This window comes from Nestor notabilis, unplaced genomic scaffold (genome assembly GCF_000696875.1).
Source record: "Nestor notabilis isolate BGI_N333 unplaced genomic scaffold, ASM69687v1 Scaffold12293, whole genome shotgun sequence".
NCBI classification, from domain to species: domain Eukaryota; kingdom Metazoa; phylum Chordata; class Aves; order Psittaciformes; family Psittacidae; genus Nestor; species Nestor notabilis.
In genome coordinates, this window is record NW_009922419.1 from 6,339 (window position 1) to 23,976 (window position 17,638).

Below are 17,638 nucleotides of genomic sequence, written 5' to 3' on the forward strand. Positions count from 1 at the left end.
AATTAAAACAGCTAAAGCTTTTCCTGACAGTTTTCTTGCATTCAAACACATGTGCTCATTCTTCCAACTATAAAGCATCATTACTACTTGCAAGAAGTCTGCTCCCTGCACTAAACAGAATTGCTTAACTGGTTTATAAAGCATTCACTGTAACTGCTTTTGGGCACAAACAAAGCAATCTTTTTATTTTTTCCTCAGTTAAGTGTCAGAAGTGTCAGAAGTATCCATTAGCACAGAATCTGTCCAAGAAGAATTCTGTTGTATTGCTGTTACTACAGGAAAGACAAGAAAAGTAATCTCAGACAAGGACATATGACTTGGCAGACATGTGAAGCAGAGATATCAGCCTAATATTCCAAGAACAAACGTAACAGTGCCAGCAAGCTGACAGCTACAGTTCATGTGCATCTGCTGCTTCCCATGAACTCCACTTTGCTGAAGTGTGAAGTTAGACACTTAACAATTCTATCAAGTTAAGGCATTAAAGAAAAAACTCAGCACTCTGAACCCATATTAAAAAACCCCAACCTTTAATACGTTTTTTTCCAAGATCTAATATATAAACGCAATGGTAATAATGCACTCTTCCTTTGTAAGCTTGGATGAAATATATTGAAGTCCACTTTTCGCACATTACATAAATAATCGTCTAAGGCAACCTAGAAAAGAAGAAGAAAGCTTAATCCATATGGTGCACACAACAAAATGGGCATTAAGTTTAAAAAGCAATACATGAAACCAAATGAGGAACTGCAAAAAGGCTTGATGATTCGCCTGTTTCATTAAGCAGTAGCATAACCATCACATTTAAAGGATATATAAAAGGCAGGATTTGTGAAGAGAAGCATTATCCTGTATTAGACCAAACAGCAAATTTTAAAAATAGACAAGATTTCTGGGCCCCTGCACCAGAATAATGGTCTACAAATATGCAAACATCTTGGGCACGACGATGTAGTTAAAGAAGGATTAGAAGTACTGATAAAAACCATGAGGTTCCACAAGCAAGCATAATGATTTTCACAAGTTTTAGGGATTACATACTCCCCCCAACCAGACACATGAAGCATTAGTTAACCATGCTTAATTTGATACTCTTCATAAACATACTAGCACAGAAATGAGTCCATCACTTAAAGAGTGCATGATATCACACCCACCGTACAGAAAAAAGCAGGATATGCCTTCACAGGAACTTTCTTACTGAAAGACCTAGCCTGAAAGTAAATGGGGTAAGGTGGGAGAAAGAAAAACAAAACCAAACATACTTATCAGGAGAACTTAACATTTCACATTAAACATCAAGTACTATATGTAAAGGTTAGAGGCAACAAAGTGCATTACGAGCTTCATCCCTCTTTATTTTGATATACTGAAACTATGATTTTTCATTATGTGCAAGCCAGCACCATCCCTTGCTGCATACTAAAGGAATTACACAGAAAGTATGCAATGCTGGGAGAGTCCTGCTAAAATTCTTACATGGTTTGACAACCTTACAGTTTACATATAATAAACCAGTGTAAATTAGAATCCCTTGTTCCAACAAACTTCCATGTTACTTCTGATTTAATAAATACAGTTTAACCCTCCTCTCCTCGGTAAATTGAGTCCATAATGATCTAGCATAAATGAGAGAAATTTAAAAAGCCAAAGGTGTGATGCTTAAGAGAAAGAGGTGGAACATGTAAACGTATATGCAGGCTTCTGAAGGGATCACTGGGGGACTGACAGAGCACTTTTACTATATGCTTTAATTCTAATAAACCACACAATTCCTGAAGAAAACTGCAATCATCATTATCTTGTTTTGCCCTCTGCTGGTCGTCAGTCGCAGTATCAAGAAGAGCTGACCTCACTTCAGAAACGTCTCTCCACGTAAGTGCCACATTACTACAATATGCTTCATGTAATATTGCTGAGACTTAATTGAGCGTGTGAGGATTTTATTTCTTCTGACTGTGAAATGGGGCTGGTAACTGTTAGCCTCATCCTCCAAAATATGTGGTCTGTGTTACAAATACTGAGATTGTTGAAACCTCTGCAAGTTTAAACTTTACCCTACGCAGCAACTCCAACTAAGACAGAGGGTAAATGGCTGAGAAGACCCTGAGGCAAAACAAGATGGTGATTTTATACAGGAGAATAGATGCATTCAAAGGCAGCGGCCCATTACATTCACCTAAAGTCCTAAAATACCCAGCAAATGTTGCCAGCAAAAGCCTATTTCATCCACCAGGGGAGAAAGTACCTTTATCCTTGTATTACCAAAGACCATCCGATTACCAAGGAGGTTAATACCCTGTTATTACTGCCAGTTATTGCCAGTTCAAGTGGTTTGAACACTCTAGAGCTCTTGCACTGTCAGTTATTCTTCACTGATGATGCTGGAGGCTGGAAGCAAGTATTCAGACAGGATTTTTCTTATTTTAACTAAGATGATAGAACCCATCCATCAAAAAAAAAAAAAAAGGGGGGGGGGGGTTGCCAAGATCAACATTCAGCAAAATAAAATGCTAATGTTGCCCTGATCTGCTTTCCTTCTGTTTATACTTTTTCTGTGTAGTCTCCAATTATATGATCACATTGCATATTTTCCATAGGGCCCTCCCAGTGCAAAACATGGGCAGGGCTCTAGGAATGGAGTGGGAAGAAAGGGGGCAAGGTTCTGCCTGTTCTCTTCAGCAGCTGGTTTGGCATGTTAGGAGCCAGGGCAACAACACACTAGAAATTATCAAATTATCTGAAAGGCTCTGAAGAACTGAATTCTCTCCCTGCTTCTGCCCCAAGTTTCCATGCAATACCATCAACCAAATCTTAAACATCTGGACAATAAATACACACTGCTCCTTTTCCATGCCTCCCATCCCTAATATGAAGCGTTCCAGAACAGGCACTGGCATTTTTGTAAGCCACAACTGCAATCAAAGTCAATGGGTTTTACACACTGTTCATTATGGGTTGAAGGATGGGCAAAAAAAAAAAGACATATAGTGGACTGCATTTTCCTCAACTCTGTTCCCTTCTTCTAAGTGGAATAAACAGTTTCCTTGAGCATGTGACAACAAAAACAGAGGCACTGGGTGAAACAACATGAACAGAAATGCATTATATGCAAATTATAAATAGTCTGTATTAAAAATAAAGCCCAAGGCTATATAATATTAACAAAAAATAAAAACATTAATCAACTAATTAATCACCGAGGGAAGAAACCAGGCATGCCTCATCTTACCTTCAGAAAAATCAAGAAGGGCCCTTCTATCTCTACTGCATAAAATACTGTGATCACAGCTCAATGCTGTAATTAAGGATTACAGAAATGTTGTAAATGGAGAGATAAATCTGGCATTTCTTTACTTTGAAGTGGTATCTTTTCAGATTGGAAGCATGGAGTGCACATGTAGCTGTAGACATAAACTCTTTACAGTACTTCTTGCAAGTTTTCTTTTCCATATAAAGGCAGACACAGTATTGCTCACAAAACATTCTTTTGCTTTTGTATTATGCACCAACAAGCAATTCAGAATGTAGCTAAAATAAGAGCATAAAAGAAAAATAGAGCAGGACTCTGCAGTTCTTCAGGAATCATTATGCACTGTTCCAAGCAAATAAAGTTTTTCTTAATTCACTTGGATGCGAGCCAGGAAAGAAATAAACAGAAAGCACCTTTCCCAACATAGCTTCGAGCATGGCTGGTCATGTTAGGGAATGAATCCTTGCTCCCACAGACACTAACAGCAGTTAAAGGCAACGCGCTCTGCTTTCCTGGCAGCCATTCCCCGGTGCTGTGAAATACCATATGCAGAAGTACTTTCTATGGTGCTGATCCCATGCTGGCATAAAGCTGCATTTAGAAAAGTCTGCTTGAAGTTTCTCTCCCAGTAATAAGGCTTTTAAGCAGTATTTATACATATGCAATTGGACCTGGCTGTGAGTAAACTGCTTCCTGTACATACATGTAAGTATAATATTCTAACAGAAGTAGTTGTAATATTTAAAGGGTTTGTGTGGTGGTTTCTGCTGGTTTGATTTCTTTTTTTTAATACATTTAAACTCTCAAAGTAAGTAAAGGTAAAATATTTGAACTTAAGTACACAGCTGTAAGTCTTCTAACAACACATACGCACAATGCTTTGTGAAGCCTAGCATCAGTTATGTTTAATTAAACAAATAAAAGGGAAGGAATCTCACATGTTCTAGATGAATATGGGCCTGGCTGGCAATGTCATAAATTACATCTCTCACATTTTTCTCTTGCTTGCCTCTTATGAAATCCTCTTGTGAAACTCCATGCTAGATATAGGAAGGAAAATCAAAAAAGACAAAAACCCCTCAATAAATATCAAGTTTCCATTTTAGTTTCTCAAAATCCTGTCCCAGCAACCGAACTAATGACATGAGACTGAAACAGCCTAAATGTTTTACCACTGCCCTTTTTAATTCCACAGGCATTTTTTGGCTAGTCACTTGAGAAAAAAATATCAAGATAACAAAGAGAATAGTTAGTGCAGACTCTCTCTGCGTGAACTTGTCCCCTGAAGGCTCTGTGGTCAGATAACCAACTCAGATTTTAAAGTTTTGTGAATTTACATCAGTTTAGATGCTCAATTTTTAAAACCAGAACCCAAGAATCAGTATTAGGCAGAAGAAAGCCAGTAACAGCTAACACAGAAGCCACCTGGCTTAGGAGGCAAGTCATTATCTTAGGATCGCTGTGCACATCCAAGCCTGCCAAAAACAAAACCCAACCTAAAAAACCCCAACAAAACCAACCAACCAAAACTAAACCCAAACCCACTGCCAAAACCGAACCAAAGAACCAGAACCACCAAAAACCCCACCCCCCGAAAAAAATAACCAACCCCAGACTTATTCTTTGATCACAGTCTTTGATCGGTCTAAGACATAATATGGTGTATCACAGCTGCACCAGTTGCCTGTTCTCAGCCACACTCAGGCATATGAAAGCTGTACAGAGCCAGACAGGTAGGCTTCAAAGGAGGTAGAGACTCCAGTAGAACTCTGTGACGCTTGCCAGCAGCTGAAATGCTTACAGGATGCTCAGTCTGCACAGAAGGGATGCAAGCTGTTTTTACAGTTTCACTGTAAAACACCTTCCGTGGCAAGCAATGACTGTGAATTTTCAAGCTATGTTTGACAAACTAAATACTTGGAAGGCCTTCCATAGCATCCAGTTCCAGAATGGCTGAAAGCAGGGTGCTGCTCCTTTCTCCTAACCCTGACCTATATTAGTATCTATGTTTTTGCAACTACCTGAACTACTCAACTTCAAATCAAAACTTTCAATTGTATTGAAATGATAATCAGAAAATACTACCACAAATGGCTTAAGCAGCACCATAATTATATATATTTTGGTTAAAAATAAAAAGAACAGCATTAATGTTTAAAGACTGCAGATGAAGGAGTAACAGCTGAGATACCTACAGATGTAGCCAGAGAACATTAATTAAACATTTTAATCTTTAATCCCATTTTACCCAAATTGTAAGACCTGCTAAATTCCAGTGCAAATTAGGTGTACAGTCTGAACTGCAGGATTTGCAGGACTACACTGTCTTATACAGCAATATATGGAATGTATGCTTATAACTCTCACATATGTAACAAAAAAAAACAAACCCAACCAAGCCCCAAAAAACACCCAAATCCACCAGCACATTTATGAAACGATAGCAAAGAGAAACCCGAGGATGTGGTTCAGAAGTAGGATTTCTCACAGTGCTTCCTTCATGGGGATAGGAAAAGAAAAAAGACAAAAACAAAATAAAGCAAAGCAACAACAACAGCAAAAAGGCACCTTTCCATATGTGTACTTCTACACATTGATCTTCTACACGTTTTGTTCCTGGCCTAATAATTTATGATCTCATACCTAGCATTGAGACACCAAGTTAGAAACACTATCCTGTGCAATTCCAGACAACTTGCTTCTCTTACCAACATACAAATGTCCATGGGAAGAAAGACCTTTTGTCTTGTACAGTGATACGGAGTGGCTCTTAAACAGGTAACTATGCCTTGTGCTTTCCCAATGTGACTGGCTGCATGGTCAGCATGGACATCCTTCACACCTAAAATTGCAGAAATAATATGTTTAGAAACACCCTGTCAGGACTTTTGAGGGGTATAGTCTTTCCTGATGTGTATCGCAGTCATATTTAAGGAAAGCTAAGTGCATTGGTCCATGATAAACTGTTCATAAATTGCCTTGAGATCTCATCTCAGAGGCGCAAAGCAGAAGGCAAACTCACTGACTTCCACATTCAGGAGCAAGATACCTCTTAGCTTGTTGCAGTTTCTGCAAAGGGTATACTTAGCAGAGTAGCACCGATTCAGATGCAACACATCAGTACACATACATACACATGTTCATTGTCATGTCTTTTCCCAGGATAACAGCATTCCAAGAACAGTTTTTTCTGCCAGAAAAATAATTCAAGTGTGAGATCCCTGGCAAGCATTAATGCTTACAGCATGGCTTCATGATTAGCTGCAGCCAATTCAGCAGTATACTGAAGCCCAAGAGAATGGTTCTTCACTTATGCCCCCTGCTCCAAACCTGTATTTCTGCTGCCTCTCTTGTGCTGTCATGGGCAATGAGGCAGTAGCATGGCAAACTGAATCTGATCACCAAAGCAACTGAACATTTCTTCAGTCAGATGTTCAGAAAGAGACTTGCAACATTTAACTGATTTCATACTATGGAAGTGAACATCAGATGTTAAGAGAGAGGTTCCTCATTTCTTCCAAAAAAGAATGTGCTCACCATATCTCTCTTTCTACTTGTCTCTCTTTTTCACTTTTCAAGCTGTTTTAACCTCAGCATTGGCCTTCCATTGGACTACTCTGATAAGGAAGAGGAATATATAGCTACTATAATACTAAATACTACTAAATAATAATAATTCTCACCCTTCTTTTATATCTGAAGTCATACAGGGAGTAAGACTTCTGTAATGCAACAGACACCTAAAGGAACCTTACCTTTTTCTCCATTGCAAACAAACAGTCCTTTCCCCTTCTGTGACTCTTCTATTAGACATGACACAGATACTAGCTCTTAACCACAAGGGTCCTATCATCTTTGTTGCATTTTTTCTAGCTATTCAATCATTGAGAGTTAACCTATTTTCAGGAAGAGGAGAGGATTCAGATCCAAATGTACATCAACAGCAAGGAAAGTTGGAAGTCAGCTGTTTCAAGATAACCAGTGTGTATCACTGCAATATAGAACAACAGCTGCAGAATAAACTACAGCACTTCGCGTTCTGATAAGTGGGACAATCAGAAAACATGGTGCAGAGCTGAATTTACCACAAGGAGCAAGAAAAGAGAAAACAAAGTAACAAACAAGATAGCAGTAGGAAGCTGCACTTCAATGAGCTTTCCTCTGAGCAGCTTCTAAGGAAAGTACAGAGTTCTAGGACAGGTGTGGTGCGATTCCAGATTTATGGTTTAGCATTCAAAAGATATCTGAAGTATCATCTAAGACAACTTCTACTGAAATTAAACTCCAGTGGAAAAACAGCAGGCTTTTCATAAACACCAGTAAATATTGTACCTGCACCTGGAGTCACCCACAAAATTCAAAAGAGGAAAATGCCTACCCAGCATTTCCAAGGTGAGGTACAAGAGAGCACTCTGAGTGTTCTCAGCATACTTCTCAAGCTCCTGGATGTTACGGTATGCCCTGTCATCCAAATTCTTCTCCTGTAATATGAACACAGAACTTCAGTAAAACGTAAATAGAACTGCTATTTGCACAAGTTTATTACTACAGTCATGACAGCCTAATTCACTATTAGACTAAAAAAAGGACAAAATTAAGAGATAGAAAAAGAGCATAAAATTAGACATAAGTACTTATAGCAAGTCTAACATACCAAAGTAACTACATGCAACTGCAGCCAAGTGTAGTTACTGGAGCAAATATAATTTTTTGCAATAATAAGAAATCAGAATTCTTCATAAAAAAAAAGATACAGCCAGAACAAAACATCGTATGACATTCTTACGGTATGGGGTTGCCAATTTTAATACTTAATTTTCATCAGAAGCACAGAGAAATTTAGATAAATAGGAATGTATTTCTTAAAACATGCACTGAAATCAATCCATCAAATACACACAAGTTTCAAAGTCTCATGCAAATACACCTAAAACCATAACATCCTCCATCATTCTTCCTGTCCTAGTGGCTCTTATTAAAACATACCAGTCTTACAATTAAAAAACCCCTCTGAAACAGGAATGACACTCCACAAGTAACTGACCATCAATCTTCTCAAGGCATAACTTCATGAGACACTAGCTTTAGCAGCTAAAGCTAGCTTGAGAAATCCCTGCCCTCAGCTATTCATTCTCGCCCTTTCAAGCACCACTGTACCAGTGAAACTATTCCTCTCAGGTTTTTTCCCAGAAAAAGGGCGGACATTTTCAAATGAATGTGATTGGAATGCTCTTATTTACAGCATTGCTTAGAGAAAACTCCACAGCCACGTATGGTGGAAAGGTTCAGACGGGTCATTTAATTTTTGAGATTTCATACCCATGACTCACCACTACAGAAGGTTATCCAGGGGCAAAATTGACATTGAAAAGTCAACAAAAGTGAGGAAGAATAAGATGATGCCAATGCAATGTAGTTTTCCAAAATTCTTAACAGTTGCATGTAGAGACCTTACTACTTAATCCTGTAGGATGGAACTTCCCTCACTTACGTACAGAAAGGTATCTGTGTAATTCCCAACAGATTACCTCTAGGGGTAACCATTTGAAATCAGGTACAGAGACCAGCAACAGAAAACATGAGCACAGATATTACCAGAGCAGAGAACAAGAAAATGTGGACTCACAGCCTACATCTATTTTAAAGCAAAAATAAACAAAGGATTCTATTAGCTGTTTTGGCTAGAAAGGACAGAAATTATGAGCAGGGGTATCAAAAAGGAAATACAGCAGTACCATTCCTAAAGAGAAATACTACTGTCTGGAAAAGAGTAACTACTTAAGCTTTTGTTTTACACACAAACACACAAAAATAAGAGGGAAAAACCAAACTATGACTAAAACCAGAATCAGACTTTGAATGGTAAACACTTACTCTTTCATCAATGATCCTCATAAACCACATTTTAGTCAAGTTATGCCTCTTCACAGCCTGAAAATGATCAAATAAAACATCCGTATTAATGTATAGAAAGTGATGATAGGAGTACGCTCTGAATGAAGGCTGAAATGTATTTTAGATAATACTTTTCTTACAAGGATTGTATTTACTGGATTAAATCGAAGTGGAAAGTTAGAATTTTCTTCAAATACAAAGATTTTCAACTGGCATTTGTTACAAAGCTGTTGCACACAAAAAATGCTGGCCCCCAAGCCAGCTAAGTGAAAGCATCTATTTAAAAATAGCTTTTGAAAGTCATTTATTCTTTTATGATACATTTCCACAAAATATTTGCAGATAATTATGTTCACTTTCAAAAGAGTACACAGGTTCCTTGGGAGTCAAGCAATAAGAAGACTTCACCTGTAAATGTTCGAGAAAACATCAGTACAACATACCAATATATAGTGCAAAGACAGCATCCTCATCAAGTAACACAATGAATATTATGGGTTTATTTAAAAAAGTATCCCACAGCATCTCATAATTCCACATTCTTCTTTGGCTCTGATCTTGTATTTGACTTCCTTCCTATACCATTTCATTCTATCCAATTTACCTTCAATCCTCTTACGCAGGCTGAATTCTGCAGATCACCTTGTCAGAAAGGCTGCTATCACACATATAGATACGTATAAACAAAATTTATGTAGCAGATTTCTCACAATCTCAGTCTCTACAGCTCACTTTAAACTTCTTCTTTATATCCATTATATTTGCAAATATTTTTTCAAGGTTTGTCAAGGCTAGATCTTCTTGTAGATTCAAGCAAATCTGCTTGAGGAAGCATTTGGTACGTGAAAAGGCTAATTTTAAGTTACAACTACAAGCATCCATTGTGCTTCTCACTTGTCTTGAGCATTATTTTGTAAATTAAATCCTTGAAACAGTCACAGGTCAAGACTTGAAGCACCAAACTGAGTTCTCCTAAGTTTCCTGATTTGTAACATTAGATTTATTTTGAGCTACCTTCACTCAAACACACAGGTCCTCATTTTTCAAGTTCCAGCAATTGGCTTCTTCCACTGAAATGGTGAATTAGGCCTCATTCTTCATGTTAAAAACGGACAGATAAGACCAAGTATCATACAGTTGTTACATAAGTTTATATTAAAGTCGTTGAGAGATGAGCTATTATTAATCCTAGAAATACTATTAAAGGCTATTTATACACTTCACTAGTGCATAAAACTCTTGGAATCCAAATGTGAGTATTCTGGGATATACAAAACTTCAGGAACACATTTAACGTGACAAATTAGTATTTATTCTGGAAATTCAAAATTGTCCTCACAGAAACTCAACAGCATGAAAACAGTGATAAAATCTGATGTGCTAAATTCCATTAATGGCTCTGCAATACTTGGGAGCTCAGGTGTCTTTCCAAATCTTTATTTCTAAGAACTGCAATGACACTCTGGAACATTTGTGAAGCCATGCTCTTCAAACAGGTCATTCCTGGGGTATTTGCTGAAACGTAGAAATAAAATCACATCTTGAGTGCAAAGGTCACCACATCAGGTTGGACTGTTAGTTCGCTCCAGCACTCAGCAGCATTCGGAGCTACCAGAGCTCCTAGAAACACTTTCTGAATTATTTCCAGGTATCTCCTTTCACAACCAGTTCTGTTTGGATTGTCTTATATTGGTTTTCCTTTAGGGAAATGATATGTGAAGTGAAATCTTACCAGAGAGGGGCCAATTCTTTCTTCCACTTCAAAATCAATTTTCTGTTTTGTGAGAAAGGAGTATGACTGGTAGTCTTAGCTGTTGGGAAGGGCTGCAATTGATACCTCAATAGAAGAATGATTCCCATCTAAATGTTGTACTGGTTTTGGCTGGGATAGAATTAGATTTCTTCATAGCAGCTTATATGGGGCAATGTTCTGGATTTGTGCTGAAAACGGGGTTGATAGCACACTGACATTTCCTCACTGCTGAGCAGTGGTTACACAGCGTCAAGGCCTTTTGGGCTGCTCACACCGCCCCACCAGCAAGCAGGCTGGGGGTGTACAAGAATCTGGGAGGCAACACAGCTGGGACAGCTGAGCCTGACTGACCAAAGGTGTATTCCATACCATATGACATCATGCTCAGCAATTAAACTGGGAGGGAGGTTGGCCAGGGCAGGGCCTCTACTCAGAGACTGGTTGGGCATTAAAACACACACCCCACATTGATGCACACACAAGCAGCCTGAAATTAAAACTGGTCCAAAGAATATATACAATCATATCCAAAACAACTTGTACCTAAGCCACTCAATTAGACCACTACATGAGTGGGTATCTTCAGAAATAAAAATAAATTAAGCTACAGTAAAGCAAGTTCCTCCTTGGAAAGGAGACAAAACCATTTCGGGAGAAAACAGTCTTCTTCCTGGGAAGCTTGCCATGTGCTGGAAGAGAGACAGAAAGAAGGAAATAAAAAGCAAAGGCACAGAAAGATTGACATGCCAAATGACCAAATCTGCATTTTAATGCCTGCATTAAAATACCACCCTAGGTGCATCTTCAACTCCCACAAACCCATAAAAAGGTTCACAACATTTGCCACTCTTCAGTCTAACTGTATGAGCTGGAGACACCTATGAATAGTTCTGCTCCTCCTAAAAGTGACTGCAACAAGTGTTTTATTTTACTTTTTTGCTTTACTGATGTTTTCTCCTAGTCAAACAAAGTGTATCTTGTTAAAATCCCAATTTAATCTAAACATGAGTGTTGACAGACAGGAACAAATGCTCACTTATGCTTTATTTCACATTTGAAGGAGGAAAAGTCAGGGAGAGGCCACATTTTCAGCACTGCCAAAATCATTGAAAGAGGATTTGAAAAGGCCTCATTTCTGTGGTCTCAGAGGTGGAGCAGCGTGGATATGAGATGGTCTAATCCCACAGGAACTGTGTTGTTCTAATCCAGCATTACAGTAAGTGTCCTGCTTTTCCCAGGATTTTAACAGAAACAACGCAGATGAATAGTTGGGTGAAGACCAGACATTTCACTGCCTGCTTTTCAGGAGGCCCATAAACCTACCTACAGGGTCTATGTTAACTGTATTCAGCTATTGAGATCTACACAAAGAGCAGCTTTTCCTGTTCAGGAGCTCAGAGATCTTTAATTTAAATGCAAGTTCTGGTCTTATAGAGGCCTTATGGTATCTGCTCGTTTCAAAGGTTCTAAGACTTGCTGGGCCCTAAGATAACAAGTTAGCAATGTATGGAATTTCCATCCATGAGGAAATTAAAAACTTAACTCAGTGTGACCCTGACAACCTGATCTAAGTTTGATGTTACCTTCAAGTGTCAAGTTGGACTAGATGACAAGGGAGTCCAACCAACTACATTATTATGTGATTCTGTATCAGCATCAAGGTAAAATCCACTTACGCTGCCTTCAGACCTTCAATCATCCATCAGACATACCAATGATGGTCCTAACTAGAAACAAAAATTTTGGGTGAAAGCCTCTGTTTCTTCGGCCATGACCAGCAGAGGAACAGATCTACAGATGTACAGATCTACAGATGAGTTACGTTCCAGTGCCTGCAAAACTCAGGCACCTTGGCAAAAAGAAACTGTTAAGTTCACAAGTACATTCCCTGTTACTCAATGCATTAAGTTCACAAGTACATTCTGCTACACAATTCACACAAAAGGATCTGTGCAAAACATAATACACAAACAGAAGTCATCGAGCAACTCTTGATGGGATGAGAAGACTGTATTAAGAGCCTCCCTACTACCCAGTAACTTCATATTAAACTCTTGAGCTTTTCCTCATACCCTACTTGCTACTTCAACCTCTGTGCTTAGCCTCTTATCTTTTTGTACAGCTTAATCTCTTCAGGTAGGACTAGCAGTGGCTCAGAAAAGTATACTTATGCACTTCACTTTGTATCAGTTTATAGTTTATCACAATTTACTCTGTCCTTCATCTAAACAGAAGAGAAAAAAGCAGATGGTTCACAGAAGTCTGACCCTCCAACTAGGTCTTAAATACCCTTCTTCTTCAACTCTGCTCTTTGGTTGTAGGCAACTTACAATATCAGACACAGACACAAGCACAATTTACATTATCTGTTTTATATAAAATAATGCTGTTAACTATGCAACACAGTACACACAAAAAGATGTCATCATATCTCACAGTAATATTTTAGTTAAGTGAACTGTAGGGCAATAAAGGTGTACTTTACCCTCCACAGTTCCATAGCAATCGGCTGATGTGGTGGGTTATCACAGTATATGCCTTCCACAGCATCCCTCCAGAACTGCATTCGCATCAGACCGGTAGTCTTCTGAGTTATGGAGTCTTTAATCTGGAAAGGATACATCTAGAGTGAAATTCAGCATCTTTAAGGCACCTGGCCTATCTACACAGTAAGAGAGACACAGCACAGCCAAAATCAGCAGGGAAAATGCTCTGTTCTGAATTCACAATTATCCACAGAATCATTAGGATTGGAACGGACCTCTGGAGATCATCCAGTCCACCCCCCTGCCAAGGCAGGGCCACCTACAGCAGGTTACACAGGAACATGTCCAGGTGAGTTTTGAATCTCTCCAGAGAGGGAGACTTCACAACCCCCCTGGTCAAGCCTGTTCCAGTGCTCTGCCACCCCCAACATAAAGAAATTCTTCCTCATGTTGAGGTGAAACTTCCTGTGTTTTAGTTTATGGCCATTGTTCCTCATCCCTTTGCTGGGCACCACTGTAAAGAGTCTGGCACCATCTTCTTGGCACCAGCCTTTAAGATATTTATATGCATTCATAAGATCCCCTCTCAGTCTTCTCTTCTCTACGCTAAACAGGCACAGCTCCCACAATCTCTTCTCACAAGAGAGATGCTCCAGACCCCTGATCATGCTTGTGGCCCTGCTTTCCTCATAAAGCATATAAAACTACACAGTAAAAAAATCTTCACTCCACCTGACTTTGAAGCCCATGGAGGTTAAGTCCTGTGTGACCCTCACCTTAGCTGTCTTCCCAGAAGGAAAAGAAGCAGCGGTAACAGCAGTGAGGGTGGGCAGCGCAATTGGTTGCCAGCACAGCCCACAGAAGTTGTTCAGGGGCTCTGCTTGTTCAGCACATTTCTTGGACCACTCCTTTCTGGCAAGCATTACCAACTTTCCTGGTTGCACTGGCAGTTTCTGGCCACCTGTACATTCTGTTACATGTGGCCACCTGGCAAAGGGGAGAGACTGGAGCCACGTCCCTCCCGCAACTCTCTAATGACAAACTTCCCTCCCCACAGCCTTTGCATCATGTAGCTGTTGCCAACTGATTATATCATCCAACTTTTTGACAGAACTTCTACAGATAAGATTTAGCTGCACTTAATTGATTGAGTCACTGCATTTGGAGCCAGGACATAGATGCAATCATGTAAAAGCATCAAGGACCACAGCCTGTTTGTTATCATTCAATTTTAAAACGCATGATGAAGAGGAAAGTCAGCAAAACTATATACATAAACAAACCAAATTGGGGAAGGCTGGCTACTTTCCATGGGCCATTCAAAATTAGAGGTTTGTACTGCACTATTGAAACTGTCATTTTACACTTTCAGAGTTCACAAATGTATTTTAATACCTGCCTGAGCCAGTTCCACATTGAAGGCTCTCAAGGCAAAAGCAGAGGTTCGAGATTCCGCAGGCAAGAGCAGAGAACACAGAAACCCTTCATAGTCACGTTTTCTGTGAAAGGATGAAATAAATACAGATATTACTTATAGGTCTATGTAAATCGGATGTGGTGTGGCTTAGCACTGAACTCCTAAAATAATAGCAAAAAGTTACAGTTCAAAACTCTGACTTTGCAAAAGTAGCAGCTTTTAAGCTTATTTTAAAATAAGACAAACTCCAAGAGAGAGAGGATGCTGCCTGAACAACCTGTGCACCTCTCAAATCCAGATCTCCATATATGTGGCTAAAGGCATGGAACGAGGCTGTGGCATATCTGCAAATAGAATCCAGATTGTCCAACTTCCAGACTTCTGTTCCAAACATGAAACCACATTTCTTTAAAAGCTTGTGCTTTGGAGCTTGGCAGAAGAGCGCTTGCTTAACCAGTAAGGTTTTGTATATTGGCAACTATATTCAAAACATAAGCACTCTGGGTCTTGTCAGATTCACCACAGATAACTGGTTGCCAGTCTAGAGTGATATGCCTTTGCTTGGCCACTTGGGTGTGCCATTAAATTAAAAACAATCACAGTGCACAGATCATGGATTGTGAAACCATACATAACCATAGCTAACGAAGACACTTGGTCACCTCTGGAAAGCTGAATTGTGTGTTTTGAACAACATTTTGGTGTACTTTGATAAGCCTGTAACCTGATTCCTCATTAGAACAAGACCAGCAACTCAAAGTCTCACTTTGAGAGTGCAGAAGCAGGTGCCAAGGAAAAGACATTTACTTGTTTTCATGAAGTCCGCTGTTCTTGCATGTACTCGTACTTCTTTTGAACATGAGCTTAAAACAGCAAGGTCAAACTAAAACCACAGGTTATTAGGGTTGCTACTTTTAGCATCAAACAAAGAGGATCTGAGATTTAACAGCAGTTCTTACCCCTACAATATGCAGCAGCTGACAACCAGCAGATGCTTTAGAGTTTTCACAACAGTTGTGAAACTCGTTTCAGAGCTCCATGCAAATACAGAAGCATCAACAAAAAACTTACATCTATTAATTCTAGCAGGCTGTAAAGATCACCTTCATATCAAAGAACAGATGCGTTAAACCTCCCTCAAGACACTTTCTGAAAAGTATTACCAGCTCAAAACCTAGTACGTTTTTCAAGGCTGACTGCAGTAATACTGTATTGCCCACCCTGGGCAGAGCTGCAACATTTACAGACACATTTCCCAAGTCCCAGTTACATACTTTGCCTGGGTTATTCAAACACAAAACCACCTCTACTTCCAGAAAGGAAACAAAGAAACATATCACACAAAGAATACAGCAGCACAATAGAGAAATTTGTCTTCCCTACAGTAATGGTGTTGGCATGTTGGTTTGCTGTTTTGGTTTTCAATGACTCTAAGCTTAAAAATTAAACGTAGCAGAAAAACAGTTAAGAAAAAAAAAGGCAGAAAGAGATGTGAATTTCTTCTGGACATTAACAGCAGAAAAGCAAATCCATTAAGCCTCAGCCTGTAAAGTAAAATTTATATTATTATAGATCATGTTCTACCCCAAATCTCTTTGTGTAAGAAATGAAGAAAGGACGGAATAACCTTAAGTCTGCTATTGAGTATTTTTCAGTTTCCCTCTCAAGTAAGTACAAGTTTACCCATGAACCTACAGATCGAAGAAAAGTTGGCTATGACCATTACTGGACTTTCAGCGTAATCGGTTTCTTCCACGTTATAAACTCCACAATACCATCACGCCACAAGTTTGTCTTCCAGAGCAGACATCATAAACAGCAAGAGATAGAAACCTTACTTACTAGGGAAACACATTTTTAATCCATTAGCTTAAAGCTACATTTAAGAGTTGTTTAGCAGAAAAAGGAAAACCGAACAGAAAGGACATCTTGCATATTGAGAGAAGTGGCACAAATCTACATCATTAAATTGTAACTCAGTTGTTCAACCCAATGCGTGGGAGACTCAAATTCAGGACTGGTGAGTTACTGATGCTTGCATAGCCTCAAGCATTTTATTTCTGCTTGAAGAGCAAGTCCTTCCTCTTACTTTTTACAACGTGATTCCCATACAAGGTATCAGCTATTGTGAACAGCAGCTTCAATTAAATGATGTCAAAAGCATAACCACCTTTCATATTATTATTTTTGAATGCTTGTGTATTCTTACAAGTAGTCCTTTTTGATCTAACAAAAAAAAAAGTTTAAATTGAACTATCTCAGCTCTTGTGCCTTGGAACCTTATTATTTTGCTCACAATTGTTTGTGAAAACATTTTACCTGTATATGCTAACTTTACATGTGTATTAACTGTACACACAGCCTCTGATCTCCCCAGTAACAGGTAAACAAATGCTGGGTAGAGTAACAAGGAAAAGCAAGCTGTAATCTCAAGTTTTATTATGGAAAATGCAACCTGGCTATGCATTCTGACGCATCAGTAAAGGCCTGCTGCTTGGTGCTGCCCAGGAAATTTAAGGTTGTCCCACTCTTTCTATACATGCTTGGACGCCTCCTCCCTGCTTTGGTCAACCATCTAGAACAACTGTATATGAAGAGAAATTACTTAAGTCTTTACAAACAGACTTGTTTAACTGTCTACTTGGTACCTCTGAACTCCTGTGGACTAGAAAGCAGCTATGGGGCCCTGTATGTTGTTCACAGCCCAGAAGCCAAGCAGGTAACACTGGCTGGCCTGGAAGTGTCTGAGCTGCGCTCCGGCTCCTCTTGGAGCATTTCGGATTTGACCAAAAATGGATGCTTTTGACAACACGGGCCTCTCCCGTCCTGCA

At 39.2% G+C, this 17,638-nt stretch overlaps 1 protein-coding gene across 1 annotated transcript; it reads right to left on the reverse strand.

Moving 5' to 3' along the window:
• Positions 1 to 512: 512 nt before the first annotated feature.
• On the reverse strand, positions 513 to 14,890 carry NDUFAF6 (NADH dehydrogenase (ubiquinone) complex I, assembly factor 6). The gene is made up of 8 exons (XM_010011607.1): positions 14,786 to 14,890; positions 13,390 to 13,512; positions 9,131 to 9,187; positions 7,635 to 7,737; positions 5,965 to 6,098; positions 4,195 to 4,296; positions 1,161 to 1,217; positions 513 to 659 (listed from the first exon to the last, which is right to left on the reverse strand). Exons 1-8 carry the CDS (start codon positions 14,804 to 14,806, stop codon positions 531 to 533), a joined length of 726 nt encoding a protein of 241 aa, XP_010009909.1. The 5' UTR covers positions 14,807 to 14,890; the 3' UTR covers positions 513 to 530.
• Positions 14,891 to 17,638: the final 2,748 nt, after the last annotated feature.

Excerpts from the sequence above, each read along its gene's own strand:
- NDUFAF6 (XM_010011607.1), bottom strand. The coding sequence starts at position 14,806 with ATGTGGAACTGGCTCAGGCAG. Across the intron at positions 13,513-14,785 it reads TGTGGAACTGGCTCAGGCAG|ATTAAAGACTCCATAACTCA; the intron begins GTATTAAAATAC and ends TATCCTTTCCAG. Across the intron at positions 9,188-13,389 it reads TTGCTATGGAACTGTGGAGG|GCTGTGAAGAGGCATAACTT; the intron begins GTAAAGTACACC and ends GATCATTTTCAG.